This window comes from Lineus longissimus, chromosome 1, assembly GCF_910592395.1.
Source record: "Lineus longissimus chromosome 1, tnLinLong1.2, whole genome shotgun sequence".
Classification (NCBI taxonomy): domain Eukaryota; kingdom Metazoa; phylum Nemertea; class Pilidiophora; order Heteronemertea; family Lineidae; genus Lineus; species Lineus longissimus.
Window position 1 is genome coordinate 10,769,225 of NC_088308.1, and position 25,165 is coordinate 10,794,389.

General features: G+C 40.5%; 1 protein-coding gene across 1 annotated transcript in view; it reads right to left on the reverse strand.

Annotated features, from left to right (window-relative positions):
• Nucleotides 1–25,165, reverse strand: part of LOC135488144 (transient receptor potential cation channel subfamily M member-like 2) — a 213,998-nt gene that overhangs the window by 103,311 nt on the left and 85,522 nt on the right. The window contains exons 9-12 of the mRNA XM_064772619.1: nt 20,149–20,273; nt 17,206–17,382; nt 6,279–6,335; nt 4,544–4,643 (exon numbers count right to left, since the gene is read on the reverse strand). Coding sequence (XP_064628689.1) covers nt 4,544–4,643; nt 6,279–6,335; nt 17,206–17,382; nt 20,149–20,273 — 459 coding nt within the window. The remainder of the gene's footprint in view (nt 1–4,543; nt 4,644–6,278; nt 6,336–17,205; nt 17,383–20,148; nt 20,274–25,165) is intronic.

The following is a 25,165-nucleotide window of genomic DNA, read 5'->3' on the forward strand; positions in this document are numbered from 1 at the left end:
AATAGACGGCGAAAGCATCTGGCCAACTGTGAACTGTCCACTGTGTAAGTGGAAAATGGAGACAGTGAAGAGTTCACTGTTTTGTGCGGAGCATGCTCTGTTATATTACAACTAGCATTGTACCCGTGGCACAGGCAGGTTCAAATTGGCTATACCTTGAATAGATTGAATTGCAATGAAAATCTAATGCAATATCAAAGGAGCCATATCGAAGACACAAATTAAACCAACCATTTGTCCACAAACTCGGACCTAGCTGCGGCGTGCTGTATGCGTGCATATAAAAGTATATCAGCTGGTCCGATAGAGATGATGAGGCAATGCCTCGTTCCTTAGTCAGCAATCCAAATGTGCCTTTTTATACGGAGAAGAAGGAGTACCCAGATAGGCCTTCACATGTCGGCCTCCAAATGGCTCGAACCAATTGCACTATCACTACTATAACTTTAAAATGCGTGCTCCTCCTACATGTAGCAAGGTCTCGGGCAAGGCACTTACTCGACAGGCAAGCTAGAAGTTCAGTACCGTGAGCAGCTCCTTGATAAGGCCATGCCAAGCTCAGAGTGCCTCTTCAGATACATCAATCAAGTATTGAAAGCTGCGGTGAGCACATAAACAGACCATGGTAACCTTCATTTGAAAATCATTTCATAGTCAAGGGCTAGCTCTGGCTAACACAGCACCCATAGACAATAGACCACCAATTTGACCCCAGCTCCTTACTGCGGGAAAACCCAAGTCAAGCAACCAAAAGTACCAAAAATACATTTTTGTTTACATGTGAACTGGTCACATACGTTTGTTTACAATTTCTTTCCCCGCGAAATCTCGAAGATCACGTGACCTGCAATCGTGGATTGAAAATAACATTAACCTTAGTTCAGCAGGTCAACATGTACAGGCTGTTCCAATCATCCCCCTACAGCCAGCTGTTCAACAGGTAATGTTGGCCACCCCACAGGGAGTGCAGGTAATTGATTAAGCCCCTGCATAACTAAACAGCAATGACTTGGCTTCCGTGAGTGGTAAGGAGAATTGACAGTGTCCGATTAAAAATTCCTCATTACTGCTCCGCTGAAATAAATTTCCGAAAATAAACATAACGTCGCATCAGGATAGCATATCACCTGCAAACCTGCAAAATTTCGAGACGAAACACTACCCCCAAATGGCACTTTATCGAGCCGCCGTATTATGATATAGATGTCCGTTGGTTGCACTTCATTGTAGAATAAGTTTGAGAAGTTTTGTCCGGACTCCATGAGAGAGGAATGTACGTGAAAGAGGAATGTCCTCTTTAATTTTCTAGCTCTCCATTTGTAGATTATGCAAAGAGAGTGTTCACAAATCCTCCATTTTTGTAAAATGAGACATTTCACTACTATAATTACTCATATATTCATGTTCACACAAACCCAATCATCAGTCAGTCCAAGTTTGAACAAAAATTAGCCCTAACACACAGTGACAAAGCGTCCTCAACTATGTGTTGCTATGTTGACTATATTACCATGTCCATTGGTTGCACTTCATTGTAGAATAGGTTTGAGAAGTTTTGTCAAGACTCCATGAAAGGGGAATGTCCGTGAAAGAGGAATGTCCTCTTTAATTTTCTAGCTCTCTAATTGTAGCTTATGCAAAGAGAGTGTTCACAAATCTCCTTTTTTTAAAATGAGACATTTCACTACTAGAATTGCCCATATATTCATGTTCACACAAACCCAATCATCAGTCAGTCAAAGTTTGAACAGAATCAGCAAAAACACAATGCGTCCTTAATATGAAGTTTGTGACATTTCGCTAGTTTTTGAGGTTTCTTCGTGAACTTTTATTATCTTTGTAAAATTTCTGTTCATCAAAGTCACTATTTTCAAAATTCAACCATGTTTCCAGTCAGAGTAGTCCTAGCTCCACTAAACAATGATATATATATAAAGCATAGTTTATATACTAGCAATTAATCTCTATCTTGGTGACACAGAATGCATTGTTTCGAATGAGGCTTGTTTTACACTATACAATGTATTTTGTAGATTTATGCAAAGAGAGTGCTTACAAATCCTCTTTTTGTAAGATGTAACATTTCCCTAACAATCTGCTCATTATATTCATGTAGTCACAGACCTGATAATCAGTTTGTCGAAGTTCCAACAATATTAGTCGAAATAAAAAGTGTCCTAAGAACAAAATAGCTTTGACAATCTTTGTAACATTTTTGTTCTTCAAAGTCACTATTATTTTCAAAAATCAACCATGCTTCCAGTCAAAGCAGTCCTAGCCACATTAAAAAATGATATAAGTATTAAGCATAGTACATATACTGGTACTTAATCTCTACCTGGGGTGACACAGACTGCATTGTTTAGAATCAGGCTCGTTTATACACATCTGGTTATGTAATAATCACACAAAGCAGCAGTGACGCATATCCTTAACTCAAAGGAGGTGCTAAATTCTGCTGTCCTCTGTTGGATTAGTAATAGAGAGGGCGACTGATCTATGGAAGAGCCTCCTTGCTACTGTTTAGGGTTGGGAATTCGGCTCATGCTCGGTTGGGAACAATGGATGGTCTTGAGGGAAGATAGAATAAAGTCCGAATCAGGATCAAGGGCTCCAGAAACGTAGTGAATGGGGCTTCCCAGAATAGGTCATTAAAGATGAGATGCCTTAGTTGAATGGGGTTAATGAGATGTGACGCAAACACCCAGAGTGACCCTTTGTGAGAATACTAATTAGCTCCTCACCTTGGGCCCTCTACATGTCACACATGGGTGCATCTGGTGCATCTTTTTTTTCAATGACACTAGGTTTGTAATGAAGAAAATATGGAAGAAAAAATAGTTTTTATCTTTTTTGAAACTTGGTTTTCATGAAACCTTTACTTTATCAAAGAAGACTAAGTTGTTTTTAAAGGCTTAGTTTACTTGAAAGAAAACCTAGCTTACTCCCATATAACCTAGTTTTTCTTCAATAATAACCTTGTTTTATTGAAGAAAAAAAACATGGTTTTCTTCCATACAACTAAGTCTTTAGAGAGTAAACTAGGTTTTCCTAATTATTGGACTCACGGCTTGCCATACGCGAATTGGTTCCTTTTGCACACACCTTGGAAATGCATTTTAAATTAGATGCTACGTCCTGTTAATTGGACGTCATCATCGCACCCATTCGGGAAAAGCTCCCTAACGATACCTAAAATGTACGTCATATTGACCTCTATTGCACCGAGGTGCTTAAGCCTGGTCTACACTAGCAAACATTCGCCAACAATTGTTGGCCAACATCAGCCAACATCATGTTGGCGAATGTTTGGGGACCCGTCCACACTATCAAACACAGGCAAACATTGCCAAACAAGTTTGACTAAGTTTGGCCGTGTTTGGCATGAATTTGAGGGCAATTTGGAGGGAAAATCAGTCATTTCTCTTCATTTTTTCTTTAAAACAATGGAGAACCACAGGAAGAAAGCATGCCTAGGTGCTTCAGCAGCAATTCTTTCAGTTGTGATTAACCCCAGTCGCCGCCGCAACTGACAAAAGCCATACTTGTGGAAAAAGCATGCATGGGGCCTATCACTGCCTCCTTCAAGAGTTATGGCGTCAGACTTCAAAAGCCTCAAGAATTTCCTGCGGATGGATGAAGCTTTTCGTATTCCGAAATTAAGTGTTCAATTTCTTGAAATGCCATTCTCTATCTTTCATTGAGGCTGCCATTTTGTCCCAGTAGCTCCATCACATGATCCAAATCTGTTCCCTGATTGGCTGCTGATTGCCCAACACCAACCAACATGTTGTTCAGAAGTAGCATTGCCTAACATAGGCCAACATTGGCCAACAAGTTGGCTGATGTTTTCACTTGTTTTTGGACCCGTCCACACTGGCAAACACTAGCAAACATGCCTCTGCAACAAGGCCCAACACGATGTTGGCCAACATTTGTTGGTTCATGTTGGCTAGTGTGGATCGGGCTTACATTTCGCAAGTGCACGGCCCGTCGACGACTCGAGGACGTCATTCTTGGATTTTACATGGTATTACGTCTTTTCCAAAACATGGCCGACGTCTGTTTTTGGCGCCAATATATTTGCCCTTTGAACGCCCGATTTAAATCCCCGATATAGGTCATGTGGCAATATTTCGGCACGGCAATTTGGTCAGTTGTGATATATCGAGTTAAAGGGGATTTCACGCACCAACGATTCAGCCTAATTTTTACATTTTCTCAGGTGGTGAAAATGAACCATCTCATTTCCTATTCATAAGTCTGGCGCAGATCAGTTAGCTAGATAAGGCCTGCTGAACATATGGACAATAGTGTCCGCAATAGGGTTCCATTCAGTAACTTGCGTATGACTTGATGATACTTTGATACCTACTGAGGTGAGGGAAGGGCATTCTTGTCGTGAAAAATACCCCTCAATATCTCACGGGTAACCCGTATTTCGAAAGATTTTAAAGACTTTCTACTTACTCTTAAAGATACGGAATCAGGAGTAATGAAACATGTTAAAGGACGTAGAGAAATAGATCTAATGCATGATTACCTTTTTCTTCTCTGCTGTATGCACCGGTAAGTTCACAATGAGGGCCAATCAACTGCGATAATACCTCTCCGGTTCGGCGAAGCCATTTTACAGTCAGTCCCTAAAAACATAAAATAATCATATTCATATAAAACAAGGTCAAACGACGAGGCTCATTTCAAATTTCAAGAACAAGCGTGTACAAAGCTGATAGATTTCGAGAATGGCCGTTAATCTCGTACATAGAATGAGTAAATGCCTATTGCATTTCACGGGCGACCAGGTTACACCGGATGCTTCAATAGGTTTCTGATCACCTTAAGGATGTTAAGACACTGCATAGATATTATTTCGGGAGCGATTGTTGCTTTCACAGTGAGTGTACTGCCTCCACAATTAATATACATTTTCTTGATAAGGCATATTGATGCAATTTGCCTCTCACAGCCTATGAAATTATGTAAAAATACATGATAGGCTAGTTTATTAGTATCGTATAGCCTTATTTCATTGTTGGCGATTGTCTAGTTTGCCATAATAATACATACGTGACGTAAGTAAGGTTAAGTTAAATTCGTCTGAAGCTATATATTACCCGAGCCGCGAACGGCTCATGTGGCCGGAGCTTGTCTCAGTTTCCGTGGCATCAAGCGAATAGGGGTATCGCTCCCCCTTGATGCTGATCTATCACAGGTTAACTTCCCAGGAAAGCCTGGTACTCACTTATTCCTGGGTGGAGAGTAGCAAGGAGGGTTGAGAGCCTTTGCCCAAGAACACAAAGTTGAAGCAGTGTTGATCCGTCGAGTATAGAATCTACGACCAACTGGTTAAAAGTCCAGTGCTCGAACCACCATTCATGTAGTAGATAGTAATTATTAGGTCGTTCGATATGGATTTTTGCTCGATTAAAAAATATCATGGTGGACTCGTAAGGTCTCGTCCACCATTATATTTCTAAGCTATTTGATCCCTGTTACCTTGAAAAGCAGGTCAAATTAAAACCCGTGTGACATGTCATGTATCGTCATTACAGGTACATCCGATTAGAATCTACAAACTGAAATCGACGTGTAGTGTGACATTGCTTATGAGCAAACAGATCTGAAGCAGATACAGTGGGTACTTGATTAACTGGTCTTTGCTATAATTTACTAAGTCAAGATAAGTTGGGCCCAGGTATGATGGGAATGCTACTTTGTCCAAGTCACATGAGTTCAGGTATATCACATGATATCAAATCCTATTTCTGATTGGCTAAATCTTACACCATTTTTACAACATTGCAATGAAGAATATTGCTGTGCATTTAATTTGCAACACTTTACAACAAGTTGTTAAAATGTAGCAACACGCATTTTACTCAGTATTCACTATGCAACATGTTATGCCAACATTTGTTGCAACCAAGAATGTTGTTAAAATGTTACTAACTAGAATATTGTCTATGCACAGGGCTTTAAGCAGGTTGTACACTGGTAACAATTTTTCAACGTTTGTACATCCTACTACATGTGGGACATCATATTGTTCAAGTCACATGTCATCAGGTACATCATATATGATGCAAATCCTATTTTTGATTGGCTGAAGACTTTCCAAAATTGTTGGCAAAAATTGCTTTGCATGTAATTTGCAACATAATTATAGAACATGTTAATCGCTTTACACACTTTGCAGCGTTTTGCTAATATGGTGTTGCAACCAGGAATGTTGTAAGCATGTTGCCAAAATGTTGTCAGTGTACACAGGGCTTTACCTCAATATATAGCCTTTCGAGCAAGCCTGCTATTGGCTCGTCTGCTGTGGGTACTTTCTGAAAAGGTATGATAAGAATATTTACAAAGTCAAATCAACGTGTAGTATGACACTGCCTATGATCAAACAGATCAAATTATTCTTCGTGCAGGCATGGTTAGATTGGTTAAACCTTTTATTCCATTATTGGCCGATAAGGATGATAAGGTCCCAACAAAAATAGTCGATGACCAGGACCCGGTTGCTGAATCAACGGAAGCAGTAGCATTGGTGTTTCGTCTGAATGCTTCATCTATACATGTAGTACCACGGTAAATGGAATGTACTGAGAAGGAGATAACGGTCTAGGTCTCTAACAACGACTGAGCAACTGCAGCGGCTTAACAACTTTATTAATTGAAGCTTAGAGTTAAAAGGAATATTTGATCATTTTGAAATCACCAACTCCTTCTCTCTTTTAGATTTCTCTTTCTGTTAGATGATTGGGTTGGATTGACAGATATAATAGAATGGCCCTGGAATTCCAAATTTCTCACCAACCTAAGTCCCCCCCCCCTGCATCTGACAACACGTGGGGCTAAAATATCTTACTACTAGCAAATTACCCTTGGTGCAGGCATGTTGAGATGGGCCAGTTCAAGGACAATAAATTATTGGCCTACGCCACTGGAATTATCATAGATCAAAAATATTACCCCTCCCTTGGACATGTTAGAGGAGAGTATACCTTGAGGAGTGTTGAATTATCGGCGGTGTTGATTGAATAGCGTGATGACTAGATGGGGGAAGTTAATTAATTATGATGCAATGATGTATAGGATTCCCCCCCCCCCCTGCATCTGACAACACGTGGGGCTAAAATATCTTACTACTAGCAAATTACCCTTGGTGCAGGCATGTTGAGATGGGCCAGTTCAAGGACAATAAATTATTGGCCTACGCCACTGGAATTATCATAGATCAAAAATATTACCCCTCGCTTGGACATGTTAGAGGAGAGTATACCTTGAGGAGTGTTGAATTATCGGCGGTGTTGATTGAATAGCGTGATGACTAGATGGGGGAAGTTAATTAATCATGAGGCAATGATGTATAGGATCCCATTTAGGACATGATTAGCATCCCCCCCCCCCGAGACAGGTCAAATGTCTACTTGTATACCACCGAGTGATCAGGTTTCATATAGCCCCCCCCCCCCCGAAAAAACAACAACATTGGCCTACGAATTGGAAGTACCCGGTAAAGAGCCATTTTGACACCATCCCCTTACTCCAGTCCAGACTGGTGGAGAGCCCTTTTGACCCCCCCCCCCCCCCCACACACACACGCACCTCGCTTATAAGGCCATCACTCTACCGACAGAGCTAAAGGGAATTTCCCTCTAGCCTGTGCTAGTAGGAATGATGCCACCACTACACTAACAAATATTGTTTTATTCAAATCTGTGTTAACATATTTATTCATTGATAGTACTCAATTTTCACTTACGGTATCACGTGTCTTTTCATGAATTATCGCTACTAGCATAATACCCGTGGCGCGGGTTGTTTTGGGGTGTGGGCTTACTGTGGGGTTTGGGCAATTTGAGTGAAGTGAAATGATATGTCTGGGGATTGTGATGTTGTCTTGATTTTGATGTTTGGGACAATCTGGGTGATATGGGTTGATTGGTCTGAGGGATTGTGACTTTGTCTTCTTCTGATGATTGAGGCAATCACGGTATATGTATTGTTTGGTGGGGGGGGGGGGGGGGGGGGGGGGGGGTTGTCTTCATTGGCTTTGGTTTGGAGGTGGGGTCGAGTATGGTATGGAGCACTGGCGTTGCCCTGGTTGTCATGGCAGTTGTTTGTGCTGGGTAGGATGTTGTCCAATAGTGGGGGTGTCCTGGTTTCTAAATCGTTGATGGGTGGGATGGGGTTGGGTAGTGAGGTTGAATTGTGCCATTAAGCCTTATAGAGGGGGGTGTCCTGGTAACTGTGCCTTGCCTTTTGTGTTTGCAGTGGAGTTGGAGGCGGACTTTTGTCAACTGTCGCGTCATCTGCTAATTGGCCAATTTCATTGCGTGTCCGTGAATCAAGAATCAGACGGAGTACGCCGTCTAAGATGGCCAAGAGGGCTGCTATTCCAATGGGCAGCGTTACTCATCATTGCCTGCGAGCACTGGGGCATGTCTCGTTGCGATGCTTCGTTATGAGTTTTTGGGAATGGGGATGCAGTTTGGACGTCTAGGGTTTGGGCTGTTGTCTCTGTTTGGAGGTCGAGGGGCTCTGTTTTGCTGAAGAAGTTGGAAGATATTCGGATGAAAGTTTTATTTTTTTTATTATTCAGTATGAAAAATACTATAAAGAAGAAGGGATTGTCTCAAAAGTATCTGGAGGCAAAAAGGACTTCAAGAAGATGAAGTGGGTAAGGTACTCTTGGTTTTTGGGAAGAGTAAAAAGGGAGCTAGTAGCGTTGTTGAAAGCAAAAACTGCCTTCTAGGCAAAGTGGCTCTTTTGAGATGGTCCCTAACTTCAGCAGCTTTGGTTATCTTTGTGTTACTGTAAACCGTGAATTTCAGGGGTGTGTTGTAAATGCGGTATTTAAAGTTCACTGATTCTGAAGGTGAAGAATTTGCGAACTTTTGCGAAGTTGTGAAAATTTCCTGGTTTACAGAATTCACTCTGATATTTACATTGTGGCTACATGAATAATTGTCAGCAGTTTTGTAGTGAGAAGTGTTGGAAGATATACAATACATATACATGTGAATATTTTCAGCAGTTTGAGTGACAATGATTGCTTAAACGGCAATTAGAGTGTACGCAGGTTGTGGACCTTGCTGATCCCTGAGATTTGATGATATGACAACAGTGTTGTCAGCTTATACATGGCAGGATATAGCTGGTGATGAGAAATTGTCTTTAGGAAAGTAGTGGAGGGCATTGGTGTCTTTGGCAGTTTGGCAAGAAGGTTAATATTCCTGTTGAGATCCTTGAACACAGTTGTGGAGAAATTGGCAACTTGTCATTATATACAACATACATGTGTTATTTACAAGGAAACAATATGCATGGCACTGTGAAAAAGAAATGGTTTTCATAGCAGAGAACTGATTGTGACTGTAAATTGGGGAGGTTCAGAGTGTGCGCTGTTGAAATTTGGCGTTAGTGGTTATTTCCTATAATACATAATGCATTTGGCGTTTGAGTGCTGGTTGTGAAAATCAAGTGCTCGCGAAAACTTCCCTGTTTACAGTTAAAACTGTATTTGTTGTTTTTTTTGTATTGGTACGGCTCTTCCCTTTTTTGAAAATAACATATATATATAGGATACATATAATTTGTAATGAGCCATCTAAAAACCCTTAAAGGGGCATTAGTGAGAATTTCCCTGTGACAGTTAAAACAGTATGAGTTGTTTTTGTGCATGGGTAGGGTCTTCCTGAGAATGAAAATAATACTCTAGTCTCGGCTTTTTATGGTGGGTTTGCAATATGCAGGCCATTCCCCTTCACAAACTACGTAGAGCATGGTTACTCACCGCTTTTGTGATGAAACGGCCAATCAGATGGCGGAGCAATTCCGAATTGTGCTATGGTCGATTTCGCGGTTATGCTAAACACTCAGGCAGTTTGTTGAATCGCTCCTATGAAAGAGATCTGACCTATGAGCAGTTCCGAAGTTCCAGTGTCAATGGTATTTCCAAAATTGGGTCCGGGGTGGTTTTTTGAATTGTTTGTTGTCAACATTGTGAGCAATGCCTGTGCCTGTGGTGCCGTGAGTCATCAGGTTATCGAAAATGGATTCGAGGCAGCTTTACGCCAAGGCCAGGTCGAGGCTGGACCACTTCCACAACTTGACGAAGAACATGCAGATGGAATTGAGTTCATGGCCATGCTAGATGATGAAGTGGACCAGGCCTATAGTGCTCTGCAGGATGCGAGAGAACACGGACTGTGTCTTTGTACTGTCTGTGTCAACATTAGTTGTCCACCATAAATCACCTTCGTGGCACTTATTTACCCAACAAATCTCTTAAAACTTCCCCATAATAATCTCTGATTTTTAAACCTGCATTCAGTGGTATTTCAACAGAACTACCATGTTTTGCTGCAATGAAATGCAAAAAAAATACTACTGAATGCAGGTTTCCCAAATCTGAATTTGATTTTGTGGAAGTTTTTAGATAAGAATTTGATGGGTAAATAAGCGCCATGAAGCCGATTTATGGTGGGTAACTAATTTTGACCCAGACAGAAGCCTGAATATCTAAGCAGATCCATGACGTCGACTTATGTCATGACGTCAGTCACATTGGCAAGAGGAAAAACCATTGTTGTTTTCGGCCGTTATACAACATCGTCGCTGCATGTGCTTACTGTGTACATTACCGAGTGAAGTACTGCACATCTTAGCAATCTATGGGTAATAAGGTTCACGTTGGTTCACGTTGGCTTTTGTCCTTAGCGACGTTTGACGTGTTTAGAAAAAAATGGCCTGTGTTGAAACGTGTAAACAGGTTCCCCAATCATCCCCCTGGATCTATCTATCTATCTCATTTCTTGTTTACCTCGATGCGAAAAGTTCAATTCTGAATTGAGACTGTAGTCATTTCCTATGTTTAGAGAAAAATGCACCAAACGTTGCAATTTTAAGGAAAATTTAGACACCCAGGCAGTTTATGGTTCATACTCAGAATGTAAAATTCGCGCATTTCTTTTGCGACACCCTGCATTATAGCATTACTTTTATTTATCGTAATAGCAGTGTGAAGTAAAACTTTCAATATTACAAACTGTATCAATTTCGGTCATACATTGAACATTAAAAGATTGGATGTAATGAACCATAACTTTCCCTGTGGCTCAATCAATTTCACAAGGACCGCGTCCCATGCTAGCAGTCACACGATTCAAATGTGAATGACAGACGTTCAGCCATTCATATGGTGGAGGCGGTCTTCCATTCCAAATCACCACTGTGTAGGCGGTAGGCCGTGGAGATAATGAACCCACCATAAAAAGCCGAGACTAGAGTATATATATTGGAGACATGTAATTTGTAATGAGGTGTCTAAAAACCCTTAAAGGGACATTCATTGTGGTCTTTAAATTGAATGGCTAGGGCCAGTGTGCTCGTCTGGTGAGATGGAAGAGCAAACTTGAAGAATAACTGTGATAAGCAATGGTGTTGCGGACGGTGGCAATTTGGGTTTGCAGGGATACGGACCTAGTGACTGACAGTTGTGATATGTATTATCATGTTCAACAAATGCATATGGTAGGACGTCTGTAGAGGTGACTAAGTCTGAGAGACCTGGTTGCTGCACTTTAGCTTTTCAGTGGACTTCAACCCTATTGGTTGTTTGTTGTTCTGAGCACATGTCTCTTGACCAATGGTGTTTATTCCATATCGGTATGAGACGTGTCATTTTTAGCAATGATATTGTATTGAACGTTGGTGGTTGTTGTAGTGTTGTTATGAATTTGGGAGATTAGTTCTTTGGAGATAAGAATCTGTACTCATTTTAACTGGTTTACCCTTCATTGTGATATTTGTTTTGACACTTCTTCACTTTACTATCAAGGAAGTATATAGTCATTTGTTTCATTACTTTGATAAAGTTAAATGTGCCTGTTGGTGGCACTATTTCAAAAGCGCCATTTTTTGAAAAGTTGTATGAACTTGTTGTTTGAGGGTGTTAATCCTGGTGGCAGTGTTATCTGTGGTGTAAGTTTGTGTTTAGTTTGTCATTAACTGGCGCTATTTGTTGTTATTGTGGTGTCTGTGTTTCCTAATGATGAGTTTGCTTTTTCCTTTGGGGAAAGAAGTAGTGTATTATTTGCAGAGGTGTTGGCTGGTTTGTGTGGGTGTTCTATAGGATTTCTTTAAAGACAATGTTGTCGGTGTATGTAGCATGTGGGCCTTTTTCCCTGGTGAGGATTTTGATGTTTTGTTTGGAGCCGACACGACTCATAGCGACGTAGAATTGACCATGAGAAAACATGTCCTGGGGCAAGTAGATACCCTATGCTGAAGTGTTTGACATTGGGATTTGTTGGCTGTGAGTGATGCCAAATGCCAATTTAACTGGGAATTGGCGGCGTTGCATCTGGAACGGATATGTGAAATCACTTGGTGCCATAGGTATTCATGGAATGAGCAGCTGGTTCTCAGTGTGTGGTCCTGTTGCAATGGCTGCTTGTATCACGTGTGGAAGCAGGGCTAGGACGGTGTATCTTGTACCGTTGCAGTGGCCATTTGTGGGATCAAAGTTTCTGAGGAGCATGATGGTGCTGTGTGTTTTGAGTATTAACTTGTGAGGAGGAAAACCGGAAGGATTTAAGAATCCTAGGGGGTATTTGTGTTCGTCCTGAATGACTTTATCTGCACTGTGGTATTCCTTTGCTGTTCCTGGGAATGTCTTGCTCATAATGTCGTTTATTTCTTCCACTGCTTTGTTTGTGGGCGCAATGTTCTGTGAGGCTTAGAGTTCAAGACAGTTGATGTATGATATCCATGGGTGCATAATGTCCTAAGGTACCAAAATATAGTCATCTTAAACTGAAATATACCACACATGATGTAAAATCAGTACTTTGTTGGGGTAGTATGTAAACACTGAAACGTTTCAAAAGAAACAGGTCAAACGAAACGAGTCAAAATTAAAAATATGGCATAAAAATGAATACTTCTGAATGATTATACTCATGAACTGTTATAATGATTACAATAATTCTGTTTGCGCATTTTGATAGTCTGGATCGATTTTTAGGCGGTTAATTTGGTAAATTGTTTGCAACACTGCGACCCGCCTTGGCATTCCACATTTTCAGCGCAATAAGTAAATCGGCCTCGTCCCCGTGCCAATCTCCAAAAGCAGAGTTAATATTCAAAATATTATCTCTGCCCGAATTGGCTTCCATGTTTAAGGAATTAATACCGAGCTGGCGGTCATTGGTTGTATAATCAAGACCGCTCGGGTAGACCGAAAATGCAGTCCAAAACCCGAGGCGCAAGCGAGGTATTAATTTCTATTCTAAAAGGTTTCAAAATTAAACAAATTAAATACGATTTGAAAGGTATATATGTTCCGTTTTCGTCAAAGAATGATCCAGCCTGGTGTCCGGAACTCCGCCATATTGTTGCTCGTGAAGATGACGTCACGCAGCAAGGGAATTACCAGCAGGCGGGTGCTGGGTTGCTTCTGCTAGCTCGATTTCTACCATTTCCTCGTCTTTGACCTCTTCTGAATCCTGACTGACGACCTCGAAAGAGTCCTCGGGTATCCTCCCTACTTCACAAATCCCAATATCGGGGAATACTTCAAAATCTCGTGTTCTTGACATTGTTTTGTGGGGCTGAGTCGTTGCTTCTTGGTGAAAATAATTCGTCTGCTAAAATTCAGAATTGGATACCTACCCAGGCGGTCATTGGTTACGATACCAAGACCGCTCCGATCAAAACGAGGCGTAATGTATTTTGTATTAGAAACAATGATACACTGTGACTAAGGCCTTTTAGAATGGCGAATCACTGTACATTATGCATTGCGATCGTGCAGTGTAATTGAACTGAAAATGGCCGCGGCCACAGATTCGTACTCACTTTGGGCACGAAATAACAAAAGGTTATGGCGTTTTAAATTAAACAATTACAATCAAAATGTTTGAATGAACCATCCTTATCATGTCTTAAAGTTTCGCATCAATATATGCTTTGAACATCTTGTAATAATGAAATGAGTGGATCCAGCACATTCGGCAATAATGGCGGCCAATTAGGGCAGGGAAATGCCCGATGAAATGCGGAATAACATGAATAATGCTATGACCTCTGATCTGCTGATGCTCCGTGTCTGAGTGCTACGTTCGAAAGAGTTCAAGGCAAAATTGGACATGTTCAATTCAAGGTGTTCCAATAAATCATCGTTATTGTCTTTAAAGTATACGATAGCGCTAAATATTGGGGCAGGGTACGAGGTTACGTGGGGAAATACCGGTTTATCTAAATTGTGAAAGAGCTGAACGGACTGTGGTAAATTTATTTATAATTAATCGCTTTCTGTTTGAATTTCTGTGGCTTTTATGCGGTAAAAATACAAAACAAAGCCTTGAAAAACGACATATCCACATAGTGCATTTTCAATTTCACGTTTTGACCATTTATTTGACTCGTTTCGTTTGACCTGTTTCTTTTGAAACGTTTCAGTGTTTACATACTACCCTTTGTTGGTGCTCATTTTGCAAATCAGAGTTAAAAATCCAGGACATGACCTACTTCCTTGATGCACATTCTGTATACCCTGCACGAGTATGCATGTGTCAGTTAGGCGTTGGTGTAGTGGTTGCTATGGCTAGGGCATTTTCACCATTAGTTAAGTTAGTTCATTGTAGAGTTTGAAGTAACTAGTACATATACCTAATTAATAATATATCCCAAATGTCCACTTATATTTGTTAGCATAGCCCCATAGGTTTATAATATTCATGAATGTTTTTATCTTTCACCCATGGGTGGATGGAGCCCATGTGGTCAGCATGAGTTAGTTGTCCAACAGACAACATGCTTGGGGTTGTTTCTTTTGGATTGCTATCCAGTCATCACGGATGCCTCTCTATCCTGGAATGGCTATATTGAGCGTGTCCTAATTAGAGTCTGGCCTGCTTGTAAGCAGATATGCCACTCAGCGTAAACCAAACCGAGGCCATCAGATTACGCGGGAACTGATATCAATAACATATTCCTGGTCTGGATCGTAGACTGATAGTGGCCCCAATACTTTCCGGCTGATTTTCGTATTATCCCGCACTTTTGATTTAACAGATGGCCCCATATGCAAATCAGACCTGCTGAAAAGGCCCCTTATGTTCATGAGTATGCCCATGTATAGAAAGAACAAAAAATGCTATTTCTCCAAGATCGCTGCAAATTTTACCAATTTAACCCGGCGAGGTGCATCTCCATATCAACCACGACTTTCAGGAAAAGTTTCGAGGTCATCCTATTTTAACTGACGGAGGAGATGTGTGACAAACTATTTCAGCTCTACGTCCATTATAGTAGTGATTGTCAAATAAATTGATCATTGATATTTAACCAATAAATGTCGATTTCAGTGTATCTAAACAAATTACTCTGCCAATGGCATACTCAATCGCGACCCTGATTAGAAGTTTCATTACCCTCCGAAATAAACTGAAAGAGGAGAGTTAAGGTCGATCTATACTGGCACCTTTCCAAAAATGGGGCGCTGAGTGTCTGAAATAGTGATGTCATAAGGGGAAACTAGGCCTTATGGTGGAGGGACAAAGGAGATAGTCATGGTTGACCAACACACTTGAATGCCTTTAATGACGGACAAGGGGGAAAAAGTTAGTTCCAATGCAAGCCACCAATTTCGGGAAGCATGTATAGTCAAGGGGTTTTACCCAAGGCAAGCACATTCGAAAGCTACCCAGTGGAGTGAATCATAATTGCCTAGACTCTGTTCGCCGATTTTAGGCAGAGTCAGCGCTCGAGGAACTTTTTTTTGATGCCTTACCGCAACACTGAAATGTGACAGCAATTTTAGGCCTTGGTTTTCAATGGTCCGCTGATTTGCGCATAATATTTCGAAACGCACTCCAGTGTGCTCGTGTTGTAAATATTAAATAAACCGACGTGAATGATAAAGTTTCAAAATGTCAAGCAGTTTTGCTCCACTTTTATAAAGCATTTTTTCAAATTTTGAAAATGGGAATGTGCTGTTAGCCAACTGGAGCTTGTCCGTATAACCGCGGATTTTGGGTTTTTCAAGTAGATTTCCGCGAAATTTCCGAAATGAAGAAATCATGTGGTGTTAAAGCTACACTTTGTTGATTATATGCAAAAGTAGTTGTTTCTAATAATCATCGGTTATACGGATATGCACTAGGAATGGCTGCGTCCTTTCCAACATAGTATGCTTGATAGCACACATAAAATTGATCAAGGTGATTTTTTGACCTTCCCAAAAAAGTAATTTTTCTGGGTAATCTAGAAATACGATTCAGTTATTTAGGGGGAAAGTTCACTTAGATACTTCATACGTAACGTAACGTACCGTACCATGATTTATTTTGAATCATTGTTATCAATGAATTCTCACGAGTTGAAGTTGGGCAGTTTTGCGCCACGCATGGATATAGATCGACATTAAGAAAGAAAACGAATCTCTTTATGCCAATTATAGAAGTAATGAATATTAAATCCCCCGTAGATGACGTCGTGGCGATACTAATACAGGTAGAAAACCTCCCCTGTACACCAATGAATAAAATATCTGTGTTCTGTGAACTTTATAAGACACACTGATAATTCGAATAATGGTTTAACGAAAAAACGATCGAAGTCTATCACCCTAGAGAATCAATTCCCCTCATTGCCGAGTATCTTATCAGGCCTTATCAGGTCTTCCAAGTTTGCCGAGCTTGCCTGTCCTGGGAAAGGAAATTGTATTTAATGAAGTTAGAAAAACTGTGTTGTTTGGACTTTCAACGAAATATTGTTACGTTATGTGGTAAAAAGGTTCTTCAAGCAGGATTTGCATCAAATATAGAGAAAAATGCACTGCTGGTTTGTCCTATGGAAAGCGAACAAATTGTGAATTATGCATGGATTGATTTTGTGGCTGTACCACAGGGTTACCCGCTTGTTAATTTACCTCGAAATGACATATTGTTCATGTTACCAGAGGGACACAGTTTATTTTTAAAAGATTGACCAACGAGCGCTCATTTTGGATGTTTTTCTTGTGAGGCAACTCGGCCATTCTCCCAACGCTCAAAAGCACTATCCAGGGCAGTCTGCTTGGTAATTTGGAAAGCCTGATTAGATGCTCGGCAATTTGGAGAACTCTTTCTTCAGGGTGCCTTCATGTATGGTAGCAAAATATATGTGCACTATGTCCCTTGGATTCCTTCCTACCTTGTCAACCCCCAGGAAACGGATGTAGAGGTCCTCAACATCTTTTTCCGTGAAATAATCCAAGTTGCAGTACTCGTATTTCACCTTGAGAAATAATTTCACAAAGTTTGGCTGGTTATTGATAAGAGCTTCCTTCAGCTTAGTCTTTACCTCTCGGTTGTTTTTCTGCGGTTTTGGCTGCAATTGTTAGGATATCATGACATACATTTATTGCAAGGTAATATTAACATGTAAAGAAATGATAATAATATACAAGTAATAAACACCTCAACAAAAGTAAGTCACCCTCTAAACAATTGATTATAATTTCTGAAATATCCACAACAATGCGATGAAAATGGCAGGACATCATCATACCATTATTAAGCACAATGAGTGAAAAGGGTAGGGGCATACCTATTGTTATGCATGATAATCTTCAATTCAATGAAAAAGTGCCATTTCAAAAATAAAAAATAACAGCAGTCGTAGCATGTTTCAATGAGTATTAGACGACAACTGATTGCATGGCCCACGCTGCCAGTCTTTTTCAGGGGGGGGGGGACACGACTCCGTGTTCGATCTCCCGAACCGGTAGGAGGCAGACGTTACTTGGAACAGCCGGGGTTCCCCGGCTGTTCCTCAGGAAATACCCTACCAATATGACGTCACCACAGTGGTTGGGACTTCGTTTTCCCAGTTAAAGTTATGTTATGCGGCTTGGTTACAAAAACTGCAATAACTTCGGCAATATAAGTCTTAACTCAACGCGACAAAAAGCAATCTTTTCTGCAAGATCTACTCTATCCGAAATATATCATTAGATACTGTGTAGGATATTGAATAAGTTTTTAGAATATGAAATTGTAAACACTCTGCTGACTTTACCCCTATTTTGGCGTTCATAAGTGCCAATATAAGGCTAGAAAATAAAATTGGAACAACATGTAACAACTTTTGGATCCATCACAGCAACAGTTTCCATACTTTTGGGGTAAAATCATGTGAATAGAGGCAATAGGATTTTTTTAAAGTCCCAAATTAATTGTTTTTGCTGTATAACACTGTTTATTAGTTTCTATGGTAACCGGCCATTGAATAACATTAAAGAAATTTTACAAAAAAATCCTATCAACTTGAAGGGGAGATAGTACCCTTCATCACAAAAGTCGAATTACATCGATTGGTCATGTTTTAAGAAATCTACATGTCTTTAAAATAATTTGTATCAATCTCATAAGTTTCATTAAAATTGACGTATCAAAAAGTCGTTGTTGACTGTTCTCGATGGAAACAAAAGGTAATTCGGTTTTTTTTACCTTGTTATTTAGTTCGTCGGTCCCCATAATGGACCATCAATGCGGTTTTTGCACTTTACCACTTTAAATGAGTGGAAAAAAATCCTTCCAAAAACGAGATTTTCGTCATTTCTGGACCTGTGTAAATGATAACTAATAACTTTCCTGATTACAAAGCTATGAATCCCATATTTTTATGGGTAATTGAAGAGTACTGGTTTTTTACAGGGAAAAAATATATTAGGATTACTAAGAATATTTTTAAAGAAAAATACAAGTGAGTACTTTAAAAAAAATTACTACTTGAATTTTTAAAAAAGCCAAAAACTTCGTTGTTGATTGTTCGGAACTTTAATATCCAAATTTTGTATTGAAATTTTTTTCAGTTACATGGGGGTCTGAAAAATGACAATATTGACCATTTTGGTTACTAAACGTTGGAAATCACCCGTTTTTAATTTAAAATCTCCATTTGGAAATCACCCGTTTTTAATTTAAAATCTCCACTGAAAGTTATTTATCTAATTAAAGAGGCATATATATACATACGTTCTCTTCTTTTGAGGTGAAAATAATTTTGAAAAGCCTAAATACAATGGTATATTGTAATACAGAGGGCAAATGTATAGGGAGGCTGGTTCAGCTACATATCATGCTTGGATATATTATGATCAATGGGAACACTAGCGCTGTGGTATATAGGCCTGTATTTCAGGCAATCCTATTATGAAAGTCAGTCAATGATTCTATCAGTAGTATATGTATATACTTTTTACATCGTAACTTCTGTGCACGATCGCATATTATTTTCATAAATAATCGTGAATTCAGTGCAATGATCTGTGCGTCTTGACGCATGTTTGTCATGTGTCAGTCGCATCCGAGCCGCAGATGGGTGAGAACGCTCAGTAGGTTCAATATTCAAACCTCGACCTGGAACGTTTGATGTTTTCTTACTAGAAAAATGATTTTGTTTCTATTGAGGTTAACGATGAGGTTCGAAAACTTAATTTCTAATTTTTAGTGCGCCTTCTTGGTTTTCGGATACCCTTTCACCTCTCGTGACCTCATTTTTGAACTAAATCGCAATCTCTCCATCCTGAGACTATTTGATTAGCAATTCAAAATGTCTGCACCGTAGCCCCGGTAACACTCACATATCACATGCCAGAATCTGGGGGTGACGTAGTATGTCTGACATTGGAAATTATGAAATTAATCTCGGTTTCCTTTTTTTCGAAACACCGAGATATATGCCGAAATCGCGACCTTTTTAAAACTGATTTGGCCTGCAAGTCTTGCCCTACCGAATCTGATGATTTTCAAAAATCTGACAAATACCGCCTCTACCAACGAGATGAACTGAAATTGCAGCATTTGAGGGTCATATAGAGCAACTAGATGGTTCACATGAGCGGCCTAAACATTGACGATATGGAGGTAAATCATAGTATGTTTCTTATTTGCTTTAGTTTGGGCACTACCGGTCGGCCACCCAACACATCTAAAATACCAGTTTGTCCCAAACAATCTAAATCTGATGTATATTAAACCACATTTACAACTAAGAATTATTCAATCTTCAGGGTTTGATTTTAAAAAAATGTTTTACACGCAATGAAAAAATGTCCAATCGCAGTTGTTTGTGCATAGTAATTCATTATACCTTTCCATTGTCATCATTCAGCTTTCGATAATCCTTAGTGTCGAAAATATGTGCCTCTGCCGTTTGACTTTCACGGAGCGCGAGGGAGAGATCAATCTGCCTGTTCAATCTAATTTGATCTTCAGCTGTAAAAAAAGATGGTAACTGTGAACTGCTAAAATGTCGCAGGTTCTGCCAAAATAAATCATTAATTGCTAAAAAAAAATCGTATTCATTGGGAAAACTCGAAGAAATTTCGTTGCCCACAAAAATAAAAGATCGTGAAAGAATATCTAATTTTTCGCGTTTCGCGAAAGTGAGGAGGCGCAAAAACTTTGTGGTTTACAATACATACGTTCAGGAATTCGTCATTGGATTCAGTGGTGAACGGATTTTTTGAAAACCTGTGCAAAATACTAGAGCTTCCAAAAATAGGGCATAAAAGATCAAAGACTGTTTATCAGGTGTGCTGAAGGTCACTCTGAGCGTTTGGTTCGTACCTCAATAACCCAATTCTACCAAGGCTTTGATCTTTATTGCCCTAGCTATTGGGAAGAACTGGCTAGTGTTTTGCACATGTTTCGAGTTTTCTAGCCTGTTAACCGCGAATTTTTTTATTTGTTAACTGCGTCCTATTGCGTAATTGATTAGATTACACATGCATATCCTCATCTAACGGCCGCTTCGTCTTTCATGCTGTAGCCATGATTCTGGTCAAAAACCTGTGCCAGTGGCGGCCCGTAGTGTTCTGAAAGTAAACTACACTGTCCCGACGATCTAAGGGGATTCCCCATTGCGTTTCTGAGTGTTGCCTGGACTTAGGCGAGTCACAAACATAGGACGGCATTATGACGTCTTACGCAATGCACGGTCTTTAGGCCAGGACGTCATATGGCATCTTACGCAGTTAATAGGCTAGGGAAAGTCAAATAATGTCGGACTTTTGTCGGATATATCAAGAAAAAGTGAGAGAAACCGTTTAGAACTCGGAAAAAGCCTCCTACTAGTGTAGCGTATATTATTATTTTGGTGCGGAAGCTTACTTCTGCGAATAGGATAACAATTTCGCACTGCCATGTAGAAGTAATTTACGATTTTATGTTCAAAGGATTCGCTTGCAGTTTTATGAATTCATCTTACGTAACTGTCATTTCGGGCAACGCACTGTTAGATTCTTTTTGTTCGACAATACGGTTAATATTATCAGTGCAGTGCCCTAGTAAGCGCGCAGCGCCTTTAGGTTGGGGGGAAACCCCCCAAACCCCCTGGTTAGGACCCTGCTATAGTTCCTTCCGCCAATTTTTTGTTTTGATAGACAGTTTTCTCCGTGTATCGCATTAGCAGTAACTCAACTCCATCGTCATAATAGCCGACAAAGAAATGGAAAATGTCCCCCCCCCCCGAAAGGTGTCCAGACTATCGTAATCTGGGACTCTGGCAGATTCTAATGTAAAGTGCAAGCTCTATTGAACTCGCACAACTGTCGCCATGGAGAGCCCCCCCCCCCCCAACCCTCATCCTTCTGACATGTTTTAGCCAGTGCATTGGGGGGAAGGCCCCTCAAACCCCCTATTTGCCTCTCAATAAGTCCTTCCGAGCTGCTTACCCTGGGGCGCTTGTGTGGAACCTCCAAACCTTCATGATGGTGCAGTCCTTTGACACGTTTAACCCAGAGCGAGGAAGAGGTACTCCTTCGATGGTACCCTAACTGCAACCCTCAACCATCATTACCCTTCCTTTTCACTGGCATGATATTGGCAAGACTACCAAGAGGTCGTACTGGTGGCTTCCTTGAGACAATTGCTTGTGGTCGTACCTGGGCAACCAATTCAAGGGGTCAGGGATCAGGTTTTTCCCCCACCAACATGTTGCCGAATGGTAAATGCATAAAAAATTGGTTGGAAAGGGTTTTTGCAGGCCAAGAGACTTGAAGACACTTGACTCTTGAGGAACACCAGACTGATGAACAAAGAACCTGAGGAACATAGAACCCTCTTCATACCTGGGAGCATAAAAAGCCTGCTAGCGAATATTGATTATTCTTTAGAAAAAACCAGAAGATCTGCAAAACCAATGGTACCCCATACAAACACACATTCCTCCTTAAGGTGTCTTCGGATCCCACCACGGCCCATGTGGAATTCGTTCAAAAGGTTTATTGAAATCTCAAAATAACATTTTTTTTCTCGAACGCCTGCCCGTCTTTTGCTTCATTATTTCGGGATTATATCCATTTTAAGCATCTTTTGGATATTATCACTAAAGTATCAAAAATCAAAACACATATGTCGGGGGGCAAACCCCCTCAAATTGAAGTGTGATTAAAAAACAGTGTGAATATTCATGTGGTTCTCTCTCGGAGCTCAGAATAGTCGAGTTGCTTCATTCGCGCGTTTATCTCTTCTGGCGGCCATTATAAGTCAAATTTAAGCCATTTGAAACGAATCCATGGACTTGAGAAACATTGTTTACATTGGATACGTCGTATGCACGTTAACCATAGTAGCGCTTCGCAGAAAAGGCTTCGGCTTTTCTGATGCGCGCTTATTAAAATGCGAAAATCCTTTGCAAAATAAGATTGACGAAAAAAGTACCTTGAAGAAATAGAAGCAGTTAAGTTAGCACATTGGCCCAAAAGGACATCGATCTTTACTTATGAAAAAGCGTACGTAGCTACTGCATGGTTGGCTGTCAACAAACACGCTCTGAGCGTGAATGCCAATCGCTGTAACATTGTTCCCTGGCGCCAATTCTCTGCTTGGATTGAATTTAAAATCCTCTTGCAGGTATTCAGCATGTTCATGTTCGAGTGTTTTAGGCACGTAATCATAAGCTGGGTTGTACCGTCACTCTTGCGATCGGGACGAATGGGTGTAAAGCTCCTGCGCAGATCATATTTAGACAGCCTGGTTTCATCAGAGAAATAAGAGCATTGGACAACATCCCCGACAACGTAAGGGTAACGTCATCTCGTAGTGGATGGCAAAATGCGGAAACAATGCAACATTGGCTTCACGAGATTTTCTGGCCACACCTTGAGGATGCCGAGCCGGGAAGAACTTTGCTGCTTCTAGACCAGTTTTGTCCGCATCAGGCGGATGACTTTAACCTTCCATTAGTTGAGTCAGGTGTTGTTGTCGACTTCATACCGGCCCGATGTACATCCTTGGTACAACCTTTGGATTTAACGGTTATCCATGGATTTAAATGCATCGTAAAGATCAAATGGAAGCTATGGAAACGGCAGCACACAGCTGCTGATGGTCAGTGCCCACGGATTACATTAACAGACGTGATTAACATTGTGAGTGAAGCTTGGGCTGACGTATCACCTGAAGCGCCAGATCGTGCCTTTCAGGCAGCCCAGTTGTTAGGGGATGCTCAGCCTGCTGAAGATCTGTTGCTCGCGGAGGAAGAATTGTCAGATGATGATGAGGACATACGGTTTGATGTTGAACCTGATATGAGACAGTGAAAATGAGGACTTGAGAGAGTGCGCTTTGATATTGATATCAATAAAGGTTGTATTAATATGGATTCATTGCCTTAGGTGTTTTTGTCTTCAATTGCCAAATTTTATTTGTTGAGTTTTTGTAGAAGCTACCCAGAAGCACCTGATGTTTGAAACGATCTGGGTCTAATAGCAACAAAACGTGACACATTTGTGGAGGTTTTCGAATGTGACTTCTGACCTTAAAAAGTAGGTCATATCAAAAACATAGGTAATGCTTATATTATTGTTCTCATGAGAGGAACCCAAGAAATCATGATTGTCGCTAGCAGCATTCATGAGACATGAGATTTTACAAAGCGCCCCCTACAGGCCAAAGTGTGATTTTATTTGCCTGGTTTCTGGTTTGCAAGTTTTGGTCTTAAGGTACCCACACACCAAGTTTTAAATTGATAGGTCAATCGATTAAGAATGTGAACAAAAACCCGTACCTTAGCAGAAAACGAATTCGAAGTAAAAATTCTGCAGCTGTGACTGAAGGGTTAATTTGTCCAAGATTTTGTTACGGAGGACATGAATTACTCCTCCATGACATTTGCCACAAACCTCACATGGCCAATTGTATGGAAAACAGGTCAACATACGGCCACAAAGGCCCTAGATGTTAATTTCATGATTATAAACCAAGGGCAGCCTGTCCATACTAAAACTGTGTCAATTTTCGTGAGGCCGCCTGCCAATCCATGTCTTCTATCTTTGACCAATGCCTACTCAAATTATCTGCACAATCCCATGCCAGCAAGGGAACTATGGGTTGGCGATATTATAAATAAGTATTATAGACGAGAAGGCCGCTTAACTGAGCGGCCACAGTATATATTTGCAATGAGACCTCGTCCATGTTCATGATTTGCTTATAGAAGAGCAGACAGCGCATAATCTAGGTCTCCAACTAAATTGTGGCTACCGATCATAGATAAAACTATCACAGTGGTGAAATCCTTGCAGCCTCTTTAGGCAAAATCGGTGAGCCCTCTCTAAGATCATAACATCTTGGGATGATATGTCAGTCCGGAGTTCACAGCCATACAGCGCGCGCAGTAAACATATTGATCGATATGTCTTATGAGCAGAGATTGAGTTAAAACCTTTTGGCTGCAGTGACGGCCCTAAAATAGACATAAGGGTCTTCTTTAACATTTTGGCGAAATACTCTGACCATCTGACACTAATGTCATGCGTATCGTAGGAGCGCATGAGGGATGGGGGCCTCTCTAATATTCGGCATCGGCTTCATAACAGCTTCTAAAAGTGCATTTGGTCGCACTCGGCTGCGATATCTGCGTACATTAATTATCCTATTTCCAAGAAGGAAAAACGGAATAGGGGTTTCCTGGATGGTTTCAAATTCTGGAAAGAGTTCATTGGGGGTGGATTTTACTAAATTCATTTTCGTGTAGGCTCGTGATGGTGGAAAATTCCTGATGGATTTCGTTTGCAGAAATTTCCTGGTTTACAGTATGGTTTATTGTTTTGCGGGTTACACTATCTGGACAACATGTAAAATGTAATTGGTTAAGTTTGTTA